A 22,676-nucleotide genomic window follows, 5' to 3' on the forward strand; every position below is an offset into this window, starting at 1 on the left:
CCTTGTAGCTCTACGATAACACAGCATTAACTGTGCTTGTCAAAGGATGATTGTTTTTGAGCTTTACTAGAAAAAAAGCCACACTGATTAAAAGATGCTACAAAATAAGACGCGTACTGTGTTGGATTAATCATTTATTGTGAGGAATCGGAATATTTTTAGAACTGTATACAATCACTCTCTCATTTTTTCTCTGGTGCGCGGGCCTGTTGCCACAGCAACGTTACCATGGTAGGAATAACCCTAACTGATGCTGCTGCAGCATGGTCCTCTCTGGCAGCACTGCAGAACCTGACAAAGCTGTAAACATTCACAGTAACATACAGAGGGTTTAGGAGAAAAACCTCCTTGTCTATTTCTAACAGCATTCGTGTCACGTCAGTATCATAAATGATTCAAATAGTCTTTATAACTTATAACTTATTGCCAACAGAGCCCAGAGGTACGTCCTGTCTGTATTTTTGTGCTGCTCTTCTAATAAGAGGAAGCAGGTCTTCCTGGTTCTTCTTATGGTTTAGTTGTAGTGGAGGGGTTGAGGGGCTCTCCAATGATGTAGAAGTTTTGGCATCAAATGACAGACAACAGCAATAGAAATAGAGATGCTTAAAAGCAGAAAAAAATAAAAAGAGGATTTCCCTTCTCTCTTCTGTATCTCCGACCTTTTTCTTTGTTATGAACGTGAGAAGTCTGACATACTAATTGATGGATGACCTCCTCCACGAGTCAGTGCTTTTGAAAATACCGGAAGAGGCCACTCCACTTGAACCCCTTTCGCCCACACAGGTATAGCCACTTAATGTGGCTCTTTGAGGTACATGTGAGCACTTTACACCATACTGTGATTTCTGCCTGTAAAATATGTGACATTTTTCTCTTCAGTTTTCTGCAGATATGTTGCTATATTTAGCACCTAAATACTTCACTTAGAAACAGGATAATGAGGGCATTTAAATGAAAAAAAAAATCAAACTGTAGACAGAAGGCATTAATGCATAAGGCACTCCATTTAAAACTGATATTTTGCTGGTGCTCACTGAACATCAGAATGATGGATGACCCTCTTAAGATGTGACAACTGACATTTGCAAATTCAGAGACAGCAGCTTTACACAGATTTAGAGGATGACCACTGCATATATAACCTGTAGCATCATTCCTCTCTAGCAACACTATTGACTGGGAACAGGAGGCAGGTTCATTGGCAAGGGCAGGACAGCAAAACATTAATAACTGTCGCAAATAGAAGCTGCAAATGCAGGCTTTTTTTATCGAGGAGAAAACAGTGGTTGTTGCAAGGACAGCTGGGGAAAAGGTCATATTTGACTAAAAGCTTTGGCACAGCTTGTTTGTCCTCATAAAATGAAAAGAAATATGACAAACATCACAAACGTCACTGCAGTCTGAAAGGCTGGATGCAGCTGTACACATATCTAATATTGCATTTGATCATCACAATTCACCGGGACAACCCCAGACACTGAACTGGATGTCAGTGTTCTTCAAAAAATGTGTGGTAACAGAGAAATTAGACGTACTTTTCCATTTTTTTCGTCTTGTTTTTGAGACTATGCTTTGGAGAAGCTCGGTATATGTGGTGCTGTCTCATAAAAACAGATGTGCAGCCAGGTAGAGAACAGAGGAGAGAAATGGATGAGAAAAGTTGGATAACAGAAATACTGATGACTGGATCTAACTATTTGTACTGATTGTGAATCAGGACACAAAGTTATTTAAGCTTCAGATACCAAAAATGCGCAAACACAAAGCATATTTATCGGTTTTACCATTTAACCACACAACTCCAGAAACTTCTCATTTCCAGCACCATGGATAGCTCCCAAACTCTGTGCTGTTTCAGACTTTTTTTTTTTATCTCAAAGCACAAACAATACTTAAGCTGGAGAATTCTTCAAACTGCACTTGTTTATGTCCAGACTGCAGGGGATAGACAAGGTAAAAACTTCATGCACAATCAATCAATTAGAGGCATGTGTTGGCTTTTAGAAAAAAAAGAGGTCTCACAGTCAGCACAGCAGAATTGCAATGAGTAAAAACTATTCATCTGTGATCAAGGTAAAATAATTAAATGAATAAGGAAGCCGTGAGATAAATAATTAAATCACCATACATTACTGTGCCCCTCTCTCTAAACTTTTAAAATGATCTATTTCCAGGCTTTCTATTTGTGAAATGTTTTCATTTTCACTAAATTACAATCAAGTCCTTGTAGGCGCTCACTTTTAGAGGAATATGATTGAGTTTATTAAGCCACTTTTTTACTCTTGAATCTTGAAACATAAAAAAAAGCACCAAACACAAGGAATGAACCAGTGTAGTTTCTACAAATAATCGACATCTTAGCAAAGAACTGACTTTAAACAGCATCTTTAAGCACTTTGTTTTTAGCAACCTGTCACAGATGCAGGATTCATTCCAACTTCTTTGGATCAATGAAAAATGACAAAGATAACACAGTTTGACAGACAGAAAACAGTATTTTTGCACCAACAAGGTGATTCCCAAAGAGACATTGGCCAATAATTTGGCATATGTCAACATGGTGTGTAGTGTGCCTCAAAAAAATTGAGGAAACTTGACAAGTGCAGGGCAAAAGAAGAAGAGGCAGGTTTAAAAAACGATCTACTTCGGATTAACTGAAAGTGATGTTCGTAAGAAACAGTGAAAAAAAATCCAGCAAAGATCTAACACAGGACTTGAGAAATTAATCTGGACCTTCAGTTGATCCATCTACTGTTTACTGAAGCCTCATGAGACTTGGTCTCCATGGAGGGTTGGCTGTCAAAAAAGCCATTTTTAAGAGAAGAGAAACACCAAGAAAAGGCTAAGGTATGCCAAATGACACAAGAAGTGGACTAAAACTAAGTGACTACAGGTCTTATGGAGGGAGGAATCCTCCTACAAGAGCTTTGAAATGTCCTTCAAGAAGTTTAGAGAACTATTACTGAAGAGTACTTAAAAAAATGTGAAGAAAGTTTGTCCAAGAAGGTTCTGTGTTGAAGGCTGTGTTGAAGAATAAAGGTGCTCAAACCAAATATTGACATAACAATTCATTCGAATTGTACAAACCGTTTTTGCCTTATCTACTGTATTCCATTTATGTTTGCATATTGTTCAATAAGCTGATCTAACCAGGGGCGCAGATGGGATTTTTGAACAAGCTGTCAATAATTTCAACTCAATAAGTTATATTTGAGTAATTTGAGCATTAACTGGCGCTCAAGTAGTTACTATTGTAAAACCCTATGTGCCAATAGTTTGCACTAAAAAGCCATTGTAGAATCATTTGAAATCCTGGATAAACAACAATGAACACTGTTAAGCAAAGGCCGAACCGATTAACACCAGACATACATTATGAAACTATCTGGAGTCACCCACCAAAACCTCATGCTTTACGCAAAACACAATTTACTTTTATAAAACAAAAAGAGTGTGAAGGATATATAAAAAAAGAGCTCTTGTTTCAGTTTCAGTTTGTAGCTGTATCCACAATGCCACAAAGTCACTTTGCAAGTCTAATTTTAAAACAAGTTAGGTATCTGCAGCTGCTAATCAAATAATATAATAATAATAATACAATAATAAATAACATTCAGATTTGTTACACCAGTTAATTGATAAGTCTCAGAAAATAAGGATCAAATTCCAAACATAATTTCTTTTTTGGATTTACGAAGACTACATAACTCAAAAGGGATATTCAGTTTATATTCAGGCATTCAAATATAAGCATTTAATTGTGTGGAAATTTTGGCTTTATTGTTTTAAATTGTCCCTAAACATTCACACAAAATGGTTGCGGAATCCTAAGCCTTTTACTTTGGAAACACATTCAACCTGCAGCTGAATTACTAGCCTTTGACATTTGTGCTTGCAGTATTTTTGTCAGATTCTAATTTTCAAGAGCACTTTACTTCTAACCATCGGTAACATTACCTTATGATCTGATGTCTGTGACTATAACTAACAGCTCTTACTCTTCTATATGCGAGTTAGATTCGGTTCATGTGCACGCTGCTGCCTACCTGTCGTCATTCTGGTTCTGGTCCCCGATCAGCAGGTCTCTGAAGCGGAAGCGGGGCGGCAGAGGAGGCACCTCACTCTCCAGCTCCTCCATCTTCAGAGTTGAGATGTCTAAGATAACCCCACTGCTGCTGCTATTGGTCTGCAAAGGTGCTGGAGAGGAGCTGGGGGATATAAGTAAAGAAGCAGAAGGGAAATGAAGGGTACAAAGGAAGGACTGTGCAAAAGTAATGGGAGCTGGAAGGATAGGAGAGCATGAAAGCAGCATAAGGAAGGAGAGGGGGCAAGGAAAGGAAACATGGGATGGAAAAGTATAATATGGTGAGTTTTTACTGAAATAAAATAAAATAACAAGGATAGAAAATATACTGTCAAAAATGTTTACCTTGTGATGGACTGTAAGACATAACCAACATACATTCATCCCAAACTGAGTACTTTATTACCCGTCATCAGATGCAGTCATAAATCACAGCAACTGTGACTAAAAGCTTCACATGAGATCATTCAAGCGTATGTGAAGTTTTCTAGTAGAGTCTCTACTTCTCAAAGTGTAGACATTTGAAGAGTGAACGGCTTTCTTAAAAGTCCATGAGTTCACAACTCAATTGCTGTTCACGACAACGTCACTATTTCATTCATGTTACCTTCTTTTTGGGAAAAATGTACTTAGACTAATGTAGTACACAGGCAAGAAAACAGTTCATGACTACACAATTCCTTTTTGTGTAAGAAGGATATAATGGTGGTGGAAAAGTACATTTGCTCTTCTTTCCATTGCTCACTGATCACCTCAGAGTCACCGGTGCAAAACTGAGCACAACCCATCCAAATGCACAACTTTTACTTGTGATGTCGTATTTCTAAATTATTTTACTGTATTTAAGCAGAGGACACAACTTATTTAGCCACACAGCTTGAAGCATTATAGCGTTATATAATGATTATCATACTTTGACGACTTCAATTGATGTTTATTTCAAACCAAAGAATTTATCACTACCACATGAATGTTTTTGTGAATGCTTGTAGATGTTCATGTGTTGAGCCGGAGTGACATACAGAGCAGAAATACAGTAAATTCGGCTGTTACCTTTGATTCTAGGAGAACAGAATGTGGGCAGATAAAGTGATGCCAGTCATTTGAAGGAATGAGGGAAATTATAAACCACTGATTAAAGTGAATGTACTGAATTTATGCTTTAACAGCATGGAAGAGTTTTGTATATCATTTATATCATTCAAATCCAAAGCTGCAGAAAAAAACATGTTCAAATTACAACTGCTCTTTAATTTGGATAATAAGTGAAGTGTTTGTGTTTTTTGTGTGAAGGCAGGTGCAGTTTTATGTCTCCTAGAAACACAGGTTATATAATTCCCAAAACAGACTGAAGAAAACGCCAAACATATCTACTATCCTCTATTACTGTCTGTTTGATATAATTCTGTATCTCTGTCAGAGTTATTACATATTTGATAAAGGATATATTTCCTTTGAGGTTTTGTTAAAGGAAGATCCATCAGTCTAAACAAACCTAGCCTAACCTAACACAGGAGCAAAGAACAGCATTCATGAAACACATTAGAGCATATGACTTATTTAGATACAAAGGTGAGGAGAGCGCAACTTGTTTGTAGAGTTAGTAATGTGTTTTAAGCTCATGTGGCTGTGTGTTCACTTTACATTTTAGTAATTTTCTGAACATTTTATGGTCAAATGTAACAGAGAGGACATACAGGGGCACAATAAAATGATTCAATGTGTTGAGTATTAATAATGCAATCATATTTACAGTAGCTATTCTCTGTAATCTAGTGTAAATTGAGACAGCAAGTGGATAAACACACAACAGTGGTGACAGGAAAAGATGACAGTGTATGGATGGAAAATTATATGCTAAATCTGCATGTTAAATCTAAAAGATACGTTACTTCTAAGAGTTTTAAATAAACAGAACCCTCATCTAGAAAGAACACATGAAACTATTGCAAGGCTAAGAAACATAAAGAGTACAAACCAACATGATGTATGATACAAAAAGTTCTGTGTCGGTGTATTTTTATTTTTTCTTACCTTGGCTTGTGGTTGTTCACTGTCCCATCGTCGTTGACAAATGACTGATTCACGTAGCATTCACTGCACATTTTGGCCGGAGATCCGGCGCTTCCGTCGGACCGGAGAGCTGCGGTGGTCGGCGTTGAGTCCCCCTTGACGAAGTCGTCTTCCTGGGTTAATTGCATCGGAGGGCGATCTGCCAGACAGGAGTGGACTCCCGAAGACAAAGACGCGCTCTTGTAGAAAGAGAAAGTGATTCCTCTCTGTGCCTGTGTGTCTCACCTATACAGGTGCATTTGGGTGACTTTATTTTTCCTGCCCACGCAGACAGAGGCAGCGAGCAAAGTGCCAGCCGCCTAATGAGGTCAAATGGACAAACTAAAGAGATGCGGGTGGGATTATTTGGTTGGCAGCAGGAACTCGAGCTGAGAGGGGGGGATATTGTAGGAGATGCAGAGGATAGGTCTGCAGTAGTGAACACAACTGTTGAATGATCATCCAACTCTTGATGAAGAGCAAAAGAGATGAGCTCCATCTGTTGGAGGCTCAGAGCCTTTTCAGGTCTACAGAATGATAAATAAAATTGAAGTATTAAACACATATTTCTCTTTAGGATAAACACACTGATTTCAAGTTAAAATATCATGGTCCACTTCAAGAGCATGACAAAACTGTAATATATGGCTTCATGCTCTTTCTTGTCTCTTTTATATACAGTACAGTACAGTTTTTGTTAGTTTTTTTATGCATTTACTTTTAACTCCCCCAATGACTGTGGGACTGTTGGACTCATAACATCAAAATGTATGTAAAGCACTTAATAGTAACCTCCATCAGTAAATGAGTAAAATACATTTATCAATAATACCTTTTAAATTATGGACGAGGATGCAAATCATTACACAGACACACTGGACTGATAATGATGGGTTGATTCATCATTCAAGTAAAATCCCCCATCTGCTTCTATTGTATTTGTGCCCCCTGTTGTTTAGTCTCAGAAAACCCATGAGGTGTACTGTTCACCAACAAAATGCAGGCAAGATAAAGAGACCTGCAGCTTCACCAGCATTAACATGCTACTGTAGAGATATCAGGGTAATGCTCAGGTTTATATCTCCATATAATAACAAAAGGGAGGATTGCAGCAGACCCAAAGAATGATAAACAGCTGGAGGACAAACTCGATTCAAAATCTTTTCGCTGCATGAGAAGGTTTTCCGTTCCTGTGCTCTAATTTCACCTGTTTTTTTGTAAATAAATGTGAAAAGACTTGGTGTTTTAGTTTCATTATCTGATGACGCAAGCTGGAGCGAGTACAGAGACGACGTGGGTGAGGTGACATAATTCACTGGGGTGATGGTGACATGAGGTTGTTGAAGAGTTTCAAGCTCATGATGGACATTAAGGACTGAGTCAGTATTCACTGGGGAAAAGCCTTGTTTCTGCTGGAGGAAAGAAATGGTAAGTCTGTGATATTGCACCTGGATAGATGGGTTAAATCAACATGCCTGGTCTAGATTTAAGTTGGGCAGGAAAGTCCAGCCAGATGCTTGGGAGGACTATATAAATGATAACATGATAAAGGGCTAGATAACATCTTAATTCAAAATCATCGTAATGTGCCACAATGCTCACAAATAAAGCCGTTTATGCCACATTCATTTAAATCTGTAAATATGAGTATGGTCACATTGAAGTGTCTTTACCATCATCATTATGAGGGAGGGCTTCAGCATGCATGCGCAGAAGTTCACATGAACTTAACTCAGTTTGAAGTCAGCTCTCTCCCTTGTGCCATTGCTCTCTCCATCTGGTGTCTGCAGTGTCTGTGCTGCCTGAAACGACCCCCCCCCACTGCATATCGGAGTGAAAACTGGAGCACAGATTTGGAAACCAAAACAAAAATCTAAAACAGCAACTTGTCACTTGCTTTCTGCACAGTGTTTTTTGTTTGTTTTCTCTGTCATTATCATGTACCTTTAATTTGTTCTTTCGTGTTAATTTAGTCTTTTTTTTTTATTTGATACGATAAAGACGAAACAAACATTGACTCATTTATTATGAGCAAAGGTGAAAAACAGCAGTAAAAAAATATATTTCAGTTTTAGTACAGTTAAGGCATACTTGTAGCATTTCAACCTTGTGCTTTTTAAATAATCCCATGTACTAATTATTTTTCAGATAAATACTTTAAACTAAATCTACAGTAAGCTTTTCAAACACTATTTATTGTTAAGGAGGAATTTGTGTTCCCAAACCTTTTTGGCTTTGACCCATCATAGAAGAGCTGCCATTGTCACATACCAGTAATCTGAAAAAGTGTCACCTATACTTCTCAGATTTCAACAGTGATTTAAAGTGTTTTTATATTATTAAACATATTATTTTACAGGTAATCCAGTCATGATTGAGGAACTGTGAAATAATCAATAAGCTAAGAATTAAATGAAAGGTCAGCATCAGCCTCAGAAAGTTGGTTAAAACAAAACCAGTGAAAATCTATAGAGGAAAACTGAAAAGTTAGCTGAAGTGTTAAAGGCTTAAAGGTAAAAAACCATCATCAGTGCATCATATTCCATATTCTTATTATATTACCTTGAAGAAACTGATAGCCAGTATAACGATTAGACGAACACGGGATTACTTATTTCAAGTAGAAGTACTTCAAAACAGTACTGTGGTGCAGTATTTGACTGAAATGAGTAACTTTACACCATTTCTCATCAGGTGATTTCCTGAATCATGACAGTGAAAAATAAAAGGATTCATAGAAAATGAATCTGCTGCTTTAAAAACATTCAAGAGGAGGTTTCTGGAATTTCCAAAAATCTGATATATTTTCTTTTCTTTTCCCTCGTGCAAAACATTAAAGGCAAAGACATGTTTATTTTTTAAAAATTCAATTTAATAAAACAAAATACAAAAAAATGATCTGATCAATGTGATATCTGGAGAACAGTGTTTCAGTAATGAGGAACGCGGTTTTGTCTGCTTTGTGTACATTTCCGATTTAGACAGAATTAGTGATGATAATCTGCTGAAGTATTTGACATTATCATTGCCTAAGTAATGGGTAAACACATGGAAACTGAACATTTTCATACGTTTTGTTGTCAATGTGTAGATAATTATGGAATTGTGCTACCACATGTAATACAGTCAGAATTTTCAGAACAAATCAATTTTGAAAGCTCATTTATTTTGCACCAGTGCTGCCATGATAGTAGGAAGACTTCTGCCCTTTAAAGAAGTTGGCAAAAAAGACAATTTGCAGATTGGCATGGACACAAGTTATATGTGTTACAGCCTTTGCTTAAACATGTTAGAAAGCTGAGGAATCTGTTTTACCGAATCGAGGGGGACTGTTTTTCTGCTCAGGGTTGTGTACATATGGCGAACAAAAGCGACCCCACCCTTAACACTGGAACAAAGCAAAGTATACCAGTGTGTTAACCCCAACACGATTATATAACTCAGGAATTTACCCATTACTGAAGCAATAACCAGCCCCTTTACTTTATCCTAATCATTCTGCTCCTTCGGTGCCGACTGCGGCCACAGCTGAAACATAGTAAGGTCCTTCTCTCAGATAAGTCTTCAGGCGGATGTAATGTTGACTGCCCAGAATTTCTGTTGCCGTAGATGAGCCCACAAGTGACCCAACCAGTTCGAACTTGGCATCTTTAGCCTCCTTTGTCTGACCAGTTGAACGATCCAAAATGAACTCCATGAATCCGGGAGTGCTTATCATCAGCTTCTGACCCCATGGCTGAGCGGCAATGGCCTGGAAAACACAAACACACACACACACACACACACACACACGCACAGTTATCACTGAAGTGAAGTTCATGACATTTGCTTTGGTGAAACGCTTAGAAATAAACTAAAATAAAAGATACAGTTCTTCATTTACAGGTTATGAAAGAGTCAGTGCTTACAGTGAATATCCGCAAAGCCCCACAATGCAATTCTGGAAAAGGCTGAGTGCTGATGTTGCGAATCATATCAATTGGCTGGTTAGACAAAAGGTGGAACCAGGACTCTGTCAGGGCCAAAAGGTCTTCTGTTTGATGCTCTGGCTGCAATAAGAGTGGAAACTCATGAACTGATCATACGTTTGTTGATGGAATAAAACTGAATTTCTGTTGGTGGTTATACTTTTGGTCAACGCCAATACCTGTAGTGTGAGAAGTTGGGATATGGCATCCAAGCTGCGAACTCTGAGCTCAGTAGCTCCAGAACTGGCATGCTGGCTCATTCTTAACAACACAGACTTGAAGTTTTCTCCTAAACACAGAAAATAATTTTCAAAGATGCCACAACATTAGTGACAACTACGGCAAATCTAAAAAAATCTGAAGGAGATGCTCCAGTTGCACCTTTGACTTGGTGACACAGCCTACAGATGTAGAGATTAAAACTTTAGAGAACAGAGCAGCCTGACACCCACAACAAAGCAAACATTGAGCCACATGCATTTCTGCATTCCTTTTTTTAAATATCTCACTTTTGACTCTACACTATATGTTACAGAAAAAGCTCCATGCGTGGTAAAACAAATCTTTGGGGATAATCTGTCACTGACTTATAAGACAAGTCTTGACTGAAGTTGCGCCACCAGTACTTTTACCGGGCTGATTGTTAAAAAAATACCAGCAAAATCCAACAGAGACACCAAACCTACCTGTTTTCTGCAGGACCTGCTTCCCTTCAACTGTAGATCCAAGTAATCCCAAAGTGTCCAAGGCCACCCCGATCATGGCAGGGTCTGGATCTAAGGCCAGTTCGAACACCTTGTTCTGGAAGGCCGGATAGGATTCACAAACCTGCTGTGGGCTGTCCATAACAGCCAGGTTCCCAAAGAACTTCACTAAACCTATAAGAGTCATATTTACATCATAAGGGGACTAATCAAAGTTAGTGCTTTTTTCTTTGAAGTGAATCAAGTTTCCAACACTGTGTTTAGAGGAAACAAACTTTTAAAAAGACAGCTTCAAGTTCATTTTCTTAGGCCAGCTTAAGTCAGTTTACCCAGACTACACACACATAAATATATATTATAATGTACTGAATCATGCATATAGGTTTTGATTTAAGGTAAAGTTCGGGGCAGTTTTTAAAGAGACTCACCAGGAAGATAAAGTGACGACAATGGATCTGTCTCTGCACCTCTGATCATGTTGGAGATCTTATCCATGGTACCTTGCTGGGCCAAATACTGTCGGCCATGCTGACTGTGGGCCAGAGTGGTCACCATCTCTGTGGCTGTGGCTCTGATGGGGAAAAGGCCAAAACGAACAGGCTGACAGATGAGTAAAACTGACACTGTGAAAGCGTGACAAAGAGTCAGATGGGAGATAAACGTCATTTAAATGCAGCTATAACATTATGTGCTTTCACACATTTTATTGATGAAAGAAAAAAAGATGTGACTACCTGATCAAGACATCCTCGCCTGTCAGTTCACTGAGCAGCTGAGAAATGAGGCCACTGTTGGCACAGTAACCGAGAGAAATGGGAGAAACAGATGAAATTTCCACCACCAGCTGTAGGCAGAAAGAAGAACGTAGAACACTTTCAATATCATAAAAGCTTAAATCTCTAAAAGTAAAAAAAAATGCTAAAAGAAACAAAGCAGAGAGAGAAAAAAAAATCAATCTGGCAGGAGCCATGTCCTATCAGATAAACTTGCTGTTTCCATGGAAACGCATACATTATAATGACTATTACAACCATGAGATACTAAATCTGCTATATGAGAGAGTCCCGGGAAAGATGGCAGCATGAGACATAGAATAAACTACTTCAAAATAAAAGCACAACATCTGATTCGTTCTTTCATTTCAAGTGGTTTTGAAGGGAGTTTGAACTGTAGATCAAGTATCACAATGGATGAGATGTGATGAAGTAACAAAGTTTCTATAATAAACAGCAACATGTGCATTTGAACGTACCTCATATATTCTGTATCTTACAATGTCACTTGTCGTCATCACATCCTTCATGACTTTCAGCAAATCACTGTTGAATAATTTGTCTAATCCGGGCTTGGAGTGACTCAGTTTACACAGGGACTGAATCGCCTAAGGGGAAAAAAAAAAAAAAAAAGTTACGGCACACGCTGTAGATTCGGTGAAATGTGAATAATGTCTTTTCCGTGTGACCTTTGTCACCTGTTTTGCCACAGCCATCTTCTCCTCTTTGATACTGTGGATCACCGCTCGCAGGAGGTCATGGTTGTTGAGAATTTCAGTGACAGCGTCCGGGTGATCCACCACTCTGCCAATCTGACATAAGAAAACCAGAATACTCGATACTGTTGACATTTTATGGCGGCTTTCTGCTCTGTGTCTGTGTACAAGTGGCATACCTGCGTCAAAGCCAGTATCTTAACTTTTTCATTGGGATGGGTCAAACCCCCCTGCAGTTCCGCTCTGTAGTTCTGGATAAGATTCACCGGGCTAAGAGCCATCAGGATGCGCTCAAGGATCTCCACGCACAGCTCGACCTGCTTCCTGTGAACACAGTTCACATTAGTTACTCCAAATCTGTGAAGTATTTATTTTACAGCTGCAATAAACAATTTTTCAGTCCACTTGAATCTTTTCTAAGTTAAACAGTTGTTGTTCTGCATCTAAATATCACTCTTTTGACTTGACTGAGACCACGATGGGTAAAAAACATTGTCAATAAATAAATAATCTGTGTCATTCATTCACTGAAAGTTTTTTTTTCTATATCCCTGTACTTTAATCTACATGATGTAACTACCTCCTCTTCTTTCTTCGCTGTGATGTAAGGAAAGACATAACCAGAAAATATTTTCATTAAACAGGAGGACCCTCTGGCTGTTTTCATTGTGGTTAAAAATCCCAAAAGTAATAAGCCAGTTGTGTGTGTTCAACAGACTGAACTTGGAGCTTAACAAACAAAACTGTAATTTCAGCACGTTGACGTCCATGGGTGGCCTTGAGGTGCCAACATACAAAACACAGCACAAAAGACCCCAACATTTGAAAACATGAGATTTCAGAGGACAAAAACAAAGCAGACCACAGAACACACTGGACAGAAACCGTGTCATCTTCCTGCTTCTTCCATCCAGAATCTTCCATGTTGCCACTGGACATTAGTAATGCTGCTATTCATCAATATTCATATACCTCATGTTAATGCGCACCTTGATTCTATGCTCTGTATCAGTCATAACCATGACTTACATGAATGTTTCTCTTATTCATGTTTTGAAGCTCACTCTGGCTTTATGCACCATATCCTATTTAATTTGTACAATTTTGCACGGTTCACATATTGAGTTGAGGAACTTTGAGTAAACTGGGCAACAATTTCTGCTCTCTTACAAAAATAGACAGCCTAAATAAAGTGTATTACAACAATGACACACGAGTTCGTTATAAATCCAACAATATGGATAACATGGCTACACAAAGGAAATCTGTACTGGACAATACTCTGGTATTGCAGTCAGTTAGCTTGCTAGCTACTAGCCTAAGCTAAATTAAGCATTTTAGCTTGCCAAAGTTGGCTGTAGTTCAAGTTGCTAATTAGTGCAGATATACCAATACACTCTGACACTGACTCAGCAGTTAACATGCAGCAGTTTGCTTAACAGTGCAGATGTACTGAATCGAACAAACCTGTCATTAGAGTTGAGCAAAGAGAAAATCACATCGAAACGCTGCCCGCTAATTGAATCTCTCAAAGCGCTGACTGGGATCGATAACAGAGCTGTTTTTAAACTCTCCAGCTCCTCAATTGGGTCTTCAACTCCGGAGATTTCCTCCAGTAAACTCTGAATGGAGGCAGCCATGACTGTCAATGTTTGGAAACAACAGGCAAACGTATCCGCCTATTTCTGACGTTACTTCTGTGTCTTCCTCACGTAATTCACATGGTGGACACCCAACATTATAGTGCGTTACTGCCACCTGGTGGGCCATATGGGAAGCTCCACCGTGTGTCACGTCCTCAGTCTTGGTCTATTTCAGAGTCCTGAATGACCTTATTATCGCCTTACTCCTCGTTTAAGTTATCCCCTCTTACTTATTTGCTTATTGATTTCTCAGTATTACTGACACTTTTCAATTTAGTTGTTGAAAACAGTTCTGAATTAAACAAACAAAACAAAAAAAAAACATCTATGCTATTACTCCGGCCAACTATTTGTGATGGTTACTGTCCAGATTGCAAGGGGGCTGGAACATTGGGTGAGAGGTGGAGTTCACCCTGAGCAGGTCACCAGTCCATCACAGGGCTGCAAGACACCACAGAAAAGAGAGGATAAAAATTTGAATTAATCAATATTACAAAAAAAAACTTGAAAAGTTAATCTAAGATTTCTGTGAGTCCATATTCAAGCAGTACATTAGATGTTTCTAGCTCGATATGATGGAGAAAAAAAAAAGATTTGGATTATGGACAGTAAAAAAAAAAACAGTACTTGTGAAAACAATATTTTTGCCAGTAATACCTATTATACTTGATACACAACAAGTTTGAATCACAGCTTTAAAAACCCTGATGTGAGAACTTGAATACAGGTCACATGCAATGACAACAGACGTTATTTTGACAGGAAACATATCGTGTTTGGTTGTTGAACTTGAAATAATTTCCTCATTGAAAGATTCTTGATGTTTCAAAAATTGTAACTTTAAGAGTTTCTAATCAGATTTTTATATACAGATTGATTGGATAATTCAGTGTTCTTAGGCTTAGCTTTTATTGATGTCATTAATGTTGAATGAATGACACAGGACACACTCCTTCTAATGCGGACCTGACCTGGTGATCGGGTGCAGAGTTACATGCTACTAGAGTTCCATGAAAGTGGAAACCCTGTCTGTCATCTGTTATTGTTGTACAGCCTACTGTAGCGGCAGGTTCTCTCATCGCTTGCGGCGACTAAACAGATGAACAACAAGGCGTCTAAAGCAGCCGTCATGCAGGTACAGTGCTGATTCTTTGCTGCTTATGATTTGTTATTAAAGTTCAAGTACTTTCAGGTGCTTTCATGGCATTTCACACTCTCTCCTTTTTTGTAACACTGCAGTGGTCTCTGTGCAAGCTGCGTACCCATCAGTGGTGTTTCCTCCTCTTCAACGTGCTGCTCTTCCATGCCTTGTTGTTTGGGGCAGATTTTGTCGAGGAGTACCTCCTGCAGCCCACGCCAGGGGTTTACACTGACGGCATGGTTGTTGGTGTGAGGGAGAAAGCGAGGAAACTAGACCTGACCAATATCAGGGAGAACGTGTCCCAGGCCTACCCTATCCCCAACCCTGACACCTGCAAAAACTCTGACCTCTTCCTCCTCACACTGGTCTTTAGCTCTCCAGCTAATATCACCCAAAGAGATGCAGTCAGGAGGACATGGGCTAACCAAACACTAATCCAAGGCTTTCCAATGAAGATACTGTTCTTCTTAGGATCAACTCAGAATTCTGCTGCACAAGAAGCCATCATGAGGGAGTTTGAACATTATGGAGACATGGTCCAGGGTCATGCTGCAGAAGAGTCATCACGCCATGGCCCAACTGAGAGGACAGTGCTGGCTTTGCGCTGGGTGATCACCTTCTGTCCTCTGGCACGCTTCGTTCTGCTTACCAAGGAGTCTGTGTTTGTCAACCTCCCTGCCCTTGGAAGCTATCTGCTCGGGTTACACAGGCACCCAGAAGACCTGTATCTTGGTAGGGTGATCCAGAGAGACTCCCCTGACAGGGACCCCAACAGTCCAGGCTACCTGCCCCCAGTTCTCTACCCTGACAGGTACATGCCTGAATACTGTGATGGAACTGCTTATGTGTTGTCCCAGGACGTGGTACGGAAAGTATATGTGGCATCTGCAGGAGTTTTTGCACCTGTACCAGTTGATGTTTTTGTGGGTCTCTGTGCTCAAAGGGCCGGTGTGGCACCTACCCACAGTGCCAGGTTCTCAGGAGAGAAACATGTCTACTACAATGCCTGCTGCTACCGCTACCTGTTCAGCTCAGCAGGAATGGGGAGCCATGAGTTAGAAAAAGTGTGGACAGACCTGGGACAGAAAGGTGGAAGATGCTCACTGTTAAAGACCTACTATGGACTGGTGATGTGCAAGGTTCACACATACCTGGGTAAACTGCCCTTCCTCAACACATAGGGTGAAACTTAGGTGTTTGGTTAATATATATGTGGTTGAGAGAAAAATAAGTAATAAGCTGATGTTGTCCCTCTGGATATGTTGTTAAACCTAAAGCAATAAAATCCATCCATCCATTTTCTATACCCGTAAGGGGGCTGGAGTCTATCCCAGCTGTCATTGGGCGAGAGGCAGGATACACCCTGGACAGGTCTAAAGCAATAAAATACATATGCAAATACATTCCAGAGTAAACCTGACTTTTAATAAAGGAACCACGTGGCGTCAATAACTAAAGCAGGAATTATTTTTACTTTTAAATGATCCATGCAAACTCAAGAAGCCTTCACAGCTCACAATGTGGATTTCATTATAGAAAAAGGTAACTAACTTGAAATTTCAAAGTTTGTGGAGCCCAAATCCTGTCTTTGTTATTATATTCTGAAGTTTAGCCCTTCAAGATACATTTGATAAATTTTCTGATTTTTCTCAAGTCTCACCAATAAACTAACTTGATTTCATTGAAATTTGTGGAGGCAATAAGAATAATTTGCAACTAAACAGCTGTTTGCTGAATTAAACAAATGACTTCAAATGATTCAACATTAATAAATTTGAACTAAAACTGAATTAAAAAACGATGAAATAAATTCACACCTCCCCTTGGTTTCAGTGTCACACAAACAACTGTTGTACTGACATCAATTTAGCAAATCTCAGAAATGATCTTGTCGTGTATTGAAAAAATAAACTGACTGATGCCGTTCATACAAAATAACCAAAGCTTTTTGCATGAGGGGAGGTATTTTAGATATGTATTTCCCAAACAGAATAATTCTAAATTCCTTGGTAGTTTTTATGAGGAAGTGTTACTATTCAACTGCTGATACATATGAAAATTGGACCACATTATCCACCCATTTTATTAGCCCTCTTAATCCAACTCAGGGTCACCGGGCAAGAGGCAGGGGTACACCCTGGACAGGTTGCAGGATGCATCACAGGGCCATAAACAAGACAAACAACCATCTATGATCACACTTACTCCTTAGGGCAATTTAGACTAATTAACCTGACATGCATGTTTTTTGGACAGTGGGAGGAAACCAGAATACCCAGAGAGAACCAGGGAACATGCAAACTCCACACAGAAAGGCAGGATTTGAACCAGGAACTCTGTTGCTGTGAGGCTACGGTGTTAATCACAACACCATAGTGCAGCCCAGACTACATCATGCTACATTATTTATTTTTTTTTTTTTATGGGTTTAATATTCTAATCAGTAGAACCTATTTCTGAGGGGTAACTGTAATATATTGAGTGGAAGGTTTTCTGTCATCTGCTCTCACCAGATACCTATGTAGGTACACTTATGCAATACATCATCTCTGTCATAAATGAATCCTTCATAAGTTTGAAGTATTTTCAGTTTTCTGTTAGCGTGGTCACTTCATGGTTAACATTTTGAGTCCCTTATCTACTGTATGTAACTGGGCTGGACCTCAAGGCTTAGAAAGAATCACAAACAGGATCTAATTTCGCTGAGAAATCCCTCCCCCAAAAAAAATAAAATAAATTACTCACACAAGTTGTTTATTTATGCGTGTATAAAACTGGCTGTGAAGATTTTGTCCTGCCCTTGCTGCACCTGCAAAATAACAAGTGGGGGAGTCAGGGAGCTTGAAGTGAGGCACAGCATGTTTGTGCCCACACAGTCCCGAGGGGTGCTCTAATCAGTCACAGCTAATTGGCAACACCAGTGTAGATGGTTGCTGTCGAAAAAGGTAGAACAAAAATTCTGACATCTAAGTCCTTCTGTGTTAAGATTTAATAGAAGACATACCACCCCAATCTGATACATTTGTCAGAATCATATGACAAAAGTATATATATGATGACAATGGCATGTTTGTACTTTATTAATCAACTATGTGATATGAGCTCCTGATTTTAGGGAGATTTTAATTTATTGGCCTATAAATATTATGGCCTTAAAACAGTTCAGCTCAAATCAAACTGGTGTTCTTTCAGGAAATACTATAATTCACGTTCATTCAATGAAAAGATCACTGAATACATTAAGGAACATGGACACAGACTTGTTAAGTCAAAACCATGCCAAGCACGCAGATGTGTGTTTTAAGTCTCTTTGTGTTTTTTCTTTTTTCTGTAAGTTTATGTGTGCTGTAAAGGCTTCTTTCCTTGTTGCTCTCTCCTCTTAGTTCATTTAGGATATAAAAACATCCATCCAGTGTTTTCCTGAGATCGATGTCCAGGTCACAGGTGGGTGGATGGAATTAGAGGAACTTGAAAGACGTTTGATAATGAGTTTGTTTTTGTCTTGTTGCTGTCACTTAATTTACTCTTTTTGTTCATTTTTTGTTGTTGTATTAAGGTGAAATTTTGTCTCTTTAGTGCATTTGAATCTCTTTGTGATATTTTTGTGTAATTTTTTATCCCATATTAGTTATGCTGTGGGTCATTTAATCAATTTTCATGAAAATAAAAACTTAAGAGTCACCTCAAATGGCTGTTCAGGACTGTCTGTCCCCTTGATGGTCACCTGGTCTGGGTCTTGAACACCCTGTTTGTGACAATGCGGACATCCAGTGGTCAGTATGAGGAATTGCAGGACAGTGCCACGGTAACCAAATCAAGTGTATCATTTTTATTTATTCTGTGAGAGAAACTAGCCGCTTTGCACTCTCAGAAAACATTTTATTGAATCTGAAAGCTCCATAATATTCCCCCAAAATGTTTTAATTGTGTTGCCCAAATCTCTCTCTTTAAATTCCACAACAGGAAGCTTTGGCCTCCGTCTCGCCACCATGAGCTGACCAAACAAAATGTGTGGGTGTTCTACAACCTTCCTCTCTTCTGTACTCCTGCCAGTGGTTCAGACTGTAACACTGGATTCTACCTTGGCAAAGGTCCACTGTGTCTGCAATACTTTCTCTGGCTGTCTGTCTCTCTGCATTAGTCAAAAGTTTTCAGAGAATAACATCTCAGCATGTTTATAGTCATTATGGCTGGTGATTACTCGTAGCAATAATTTGACTGGGATACCATTGATGTGAACCCTGATCGCTCCGCAGGATTAATCTGGATGAATTAACATCGGTATGTTCCATCCACTAAACCACCATCTAAACACCACATGATCCCTGGATTCTCTGTCTGTCTATTCCATACCAACCAGCCCTATGATGCTTAAGTCATTGACTGTTGTCACGTTATGGTTGTGTTATGGTAACAGAATGTTTAATTTTCTATAATGTTCTGGCTTTATGTTAGTATTTATTAATAGGTTACAGAATTTGCTCGGGAAGCATCTAAACACTCAGGAGAATAGTTGTATATTTATTGTGCTGATGATCAGTACCTTTGTAGATAAGCCAAGGAATAAACCAACACATGAGATAAACAGCCATGGCTGAAATACCTAATTCTGCCTCCAAACTGTAGAGTCTTTAGCATATTTGCGTTTATGTCAAATTAGCCAACTCTTTGTTTTTTTGGGAGACATAACATACACTGAGGTCTGGAAATTCTTCGACTCTGACTCTGTTTTTATTTATTTTGACTGTTAGACAATCAGATTCAAGTTGCAGTTTTCTTAATGAATATGGATTGTGTGTAGCAATGCTTAGACAAATGAGGCTTAGATCGACCTGTAATATAATGGCAGGGAAAAAGAATATAAGGACAGATCATGATCCGAAAGTCAACATCATCTGTAAAACACATGGAGGCATTGTGATGACAAGAATGTCTCTTGGTTCCACTGGAACTGGGTCATGGTAGTAATTGTTCCCTACAGTATAGATCACCAAAGGAATAAATAAATAAATAGATAAATAAATAGAGGGTAGTGGATGCTACCGCACCACCAGGTGTAAACAAGAATTTAAAGGGAACCAGAGCCTCTATGGTAGATCTCTGAGCAGTATCAATTACAGCTAATTATCTGACTGTGAGGGCAATATCCTTTAAATAGTTCAGCCATTTACTTGATGGTGGAGGCTCAGGAGAGAACCATGAGTGTGCTATTGTCATCCTGACAGTAACTGGACCAAAATGTGATTTTCCTTTGGATTTATCTGGTATCGTCCCTTATGTTTGATTCAGTGCTTATTTAAAGTAAGTTGAGCTCATGAGGAAATGGTGTTTGCAGGGCATTGTTATCACCAGTATTTATTGGTATGGCAGAAGACAGATTTGTGCAGGGAAATGCTGTTCAGGTTCAGTCAAATGCAGGAAAGCTGTCAGGATAGTGATTCACAGGACAGATGGAGAGTGACCCAAAATTATGTAAGCTGCCCTGGAGTTTTTGAAGGTAAAGGTAAGGGCTATTCTACAACACCTGAGTCCAACCCCTCCCCCCTCAATCCAACTGAGCTCCAATTCATTTTGAGTACAAAACTAAAGACAGAAAGACCCTCAAATGAACTGTTAGCCCGATTTTTTCATTGGAAGCTCAAGAACAAGCTGGAGAAATCGTTTATTAAAAAAGTATTTATTAGTGGTCACAAGTAAAGTATATTGCAGCGCTGGACTCGGAGTGCCAGAGCTCCCGCAGGAAATCCGTCAGGCCGAGCCCCGTTATCCGGAAACATGTCATATTTATATTCAGCTTTATCTCACAGAAGTTGTTTTCACACTTGTCAGAGTATAATTGGCCAGTTTTGGGTGACATGCTCAGGCCAGCTGCTGTCCTTGTTGTGTTCTTTGGATGTGATAAACAATGTGTGTGTATGTGTGAGTGCTGTTTTAGGCATGGATCTAATGGACCAGACCTATCTGCCCTAATAGAGATGTTTTGTCTGACCCAGTTGTTTATGTCATTCTAAGGTCTTGGACCATTTAAGGTCATCGATTGTGCAGTATGAGCAGAGTGGAAAAGTACCAGCTAGGAACATAGGTTATTTAGGAAAATACAGAATATGAATTTATAATGTCTAAGATCAAAGCCAATTATAACAGAACAACAACTGAAGACAGCTGCAGTAAAGGCCTGACAAAAAGGCAAATCTGCCTTTAGTGATGTCCGCAGCTTTACCAAGGATTCTCAGAGAATTAAAGCTTAAAGTTTAATTTGTGGTTATGTTAACGTTTGAGTGAAAAGGTGTTCTGTATGTTGGAAAGCTCAAGTGTCTTCTTGCTACTGTGGTATTTCAAAAGATGCCAAAAGAGTCTGTGAGTGCAGTTATTCTTTATTTAAGGTCCTTAGCATAAACTACTGGATTAAAAATCTGCAGAGGTTTTGTAGGATTTTCCAAGAAAAAATGGAAACGAGGTCAGCAGAGAGGGAAAAACCATCAGCCCCCCTCAAACCACATGTAGACCTATGTGCATGCACGCACGCACTCACATCCTCACATATGCACTCATAAGACAGCCTGTAGAGATTGTTAATGTGAGGTTGAGGGGTCGGTGCACTGCATGTGGGTGGTATACTCTCATGAATAGCTCATCTCAGAGAGAAGCATCTTTAAAGAGAAATCAAAGAAGACTGTTTTATTCAGTGTTTACATGGGAGAAAGAATATTTGGGACTCCGCTAATGTGAGAGGGTGGTCAATGGGAGTTAAAGTCATAACTGATGCATATGTGTGATTCATGAGAACATATGGCGTGCGTTTTTATTAATCAGTGTAAATTTCTGATGGATTGTTGCAAGGTTTGTGTTCAGAACTGAGGTTCTGTATTCATGTGGCCCCCCCCAGCCCACATTCATTTACATAAAACCTCAAGGATAAAGCCTCTTTTTGACGACATCTGCGGTTTCTGCTCCTTTCTCTTTTTGTAAACTCCATAATCTATCCTTTGATGTTTTAGTAACTTTGCCAAGTCAAAAGCTTGTGCCTCTGTTGCAGCTGCCTTCGACTTCATGTGTTTTATTTATGGGTCCTATAGGTTTTGCTTGACTTTGCTCCATCTGGAGTAAATTATGTGTATTAAACATGAAAAACTTATATTTCTGTTCGACCAGCTCGACCAGTGTGTATAATTACAGCTGAAGACTTTCACTGTATAAAACATCTCCTTCTTGCATCTTACACATAAAGTCAAGACAAGACATAGCTGAGGAAGAATGTGGAAGATGATGCAAAATAACACTTTCTTTGTCGTCAGTTTTTTTTTTTTTTTTTTACTTCCAGTTGATATTTTTGATTTTTGGACTGAGATTCCCCAATTGTTTACACCTGCTCTTAATTATGGATTAAGTACTGTATTTAGTTATGGATTAACCCTTGTATTTCTACTACTTATTATCAGTTTAACTGTATTCCACATGCCTGTTCCCTATTTCTCCTCAGTTCCTTGTTTGTTCCACCAGTTTGCAAAAGCTGCTTAGTCGTAGGATGAGCTCTGGGGTGTCAGCTAGGGTTTCCTTTTTGTTCTTAGCTTTTTATTCATTCTATATCATCTCGT

The 22,676-nt window shown here is 39.1% G+C and overlaps 3 protein-coding genes across 3 annotated transcripts in view; 1 reads left to right on the forward strand and 2 right to left on the reverse strand.

The window, feature by feature from the left end:
* Positions 1-6,484, reverse strand: part of kcnt1a (potassium sodium-activated channel subfamily T member 1a) — a 31,456-nt gene extending 24,972 nt beyond the window's left edge. The window contains exons 1-2 of the mRNA XM_072372386.1: positions 6,119-6,484; positions 4,047-4,208 (exon numbers count right to left, since the gene is read on the reverse strand). Of these exons, the coding sequence (XP_072228487.1) occupies positions 4,047-4,208; positions 6,119-6,285 (329 nt within the window). The 5' untranslated portion in view covers positions 6,286-6,484. The remainder of the gene's footprint in view (positions 1-4,046; positions 4,209-6,118) is intronic.
* A 2,502-nt stretch (positions 6,485-8,986) lies between these two features.
* Positions 8,987-13,981, reverse strand: psmd5 (proteasome 26S subunit, non-ATPase 5). The gene is made up of 10 exons (XM_072372235.1): positions 13,765-13,981; positions 12,477-12,621; positions 12,280-12,393; positions 12,061-12,189; positions 11,543-11,652; positions 11,237-11,379; positions 10,791-10,982; positions 10,284-10,393; positions 10,045-10,185; positions 8,987-9,887 (listed from the first exon to the last, which is right to left on the reverse strand). The coding sequence occupies exons 1-10, from the start codon at positions 13,935-13,937 to the stop codon at positions 9,630-9,632; spliced, it is 1,515 nt and encodes a 504-aa protein (XP_072228336.1). The 5' UTR covers positions 13,938-13,981; the 3' UTR covers positions 8,987-9,629.
* A 1,058-nt stretch (positions 13,982-15,039) lies between these two features.
* LOC140277528 (beta-1,3-galactosyltransferase 9) lies at positions 15,040-16,262 on the forward strand. The gene is made up of 2 exons (XM_072372594.1): positions 15,040-15,075; positions 15,180-16,262. The coding sequence occupies exons 1-2, from the start codon at positions 15,040-15,042 to the stop codon at positions 16,260-16,262; spliced, it is 1,119 nt and encodes a 372-aa protein (XP_072228695.1).
* Positions 16,263-22,676: the final 6,414 nt, after the last annotated feature.

This window comes from Leuresthes tenuis, unplaced genomic scaffold (assembly GCF_036924035.1).
Source record: "Leuresthes tenuis unplaced genomic scaffold, fLeuTen1.0.hap1 SCAF_19, whole genome shotgun sequence".
NCBI lineage: Eukaryota > Metazoa > Chordata > Actinopteri > Atheriniformes > Atherinopsidae > Leuresthes > Leuresthes tenuis.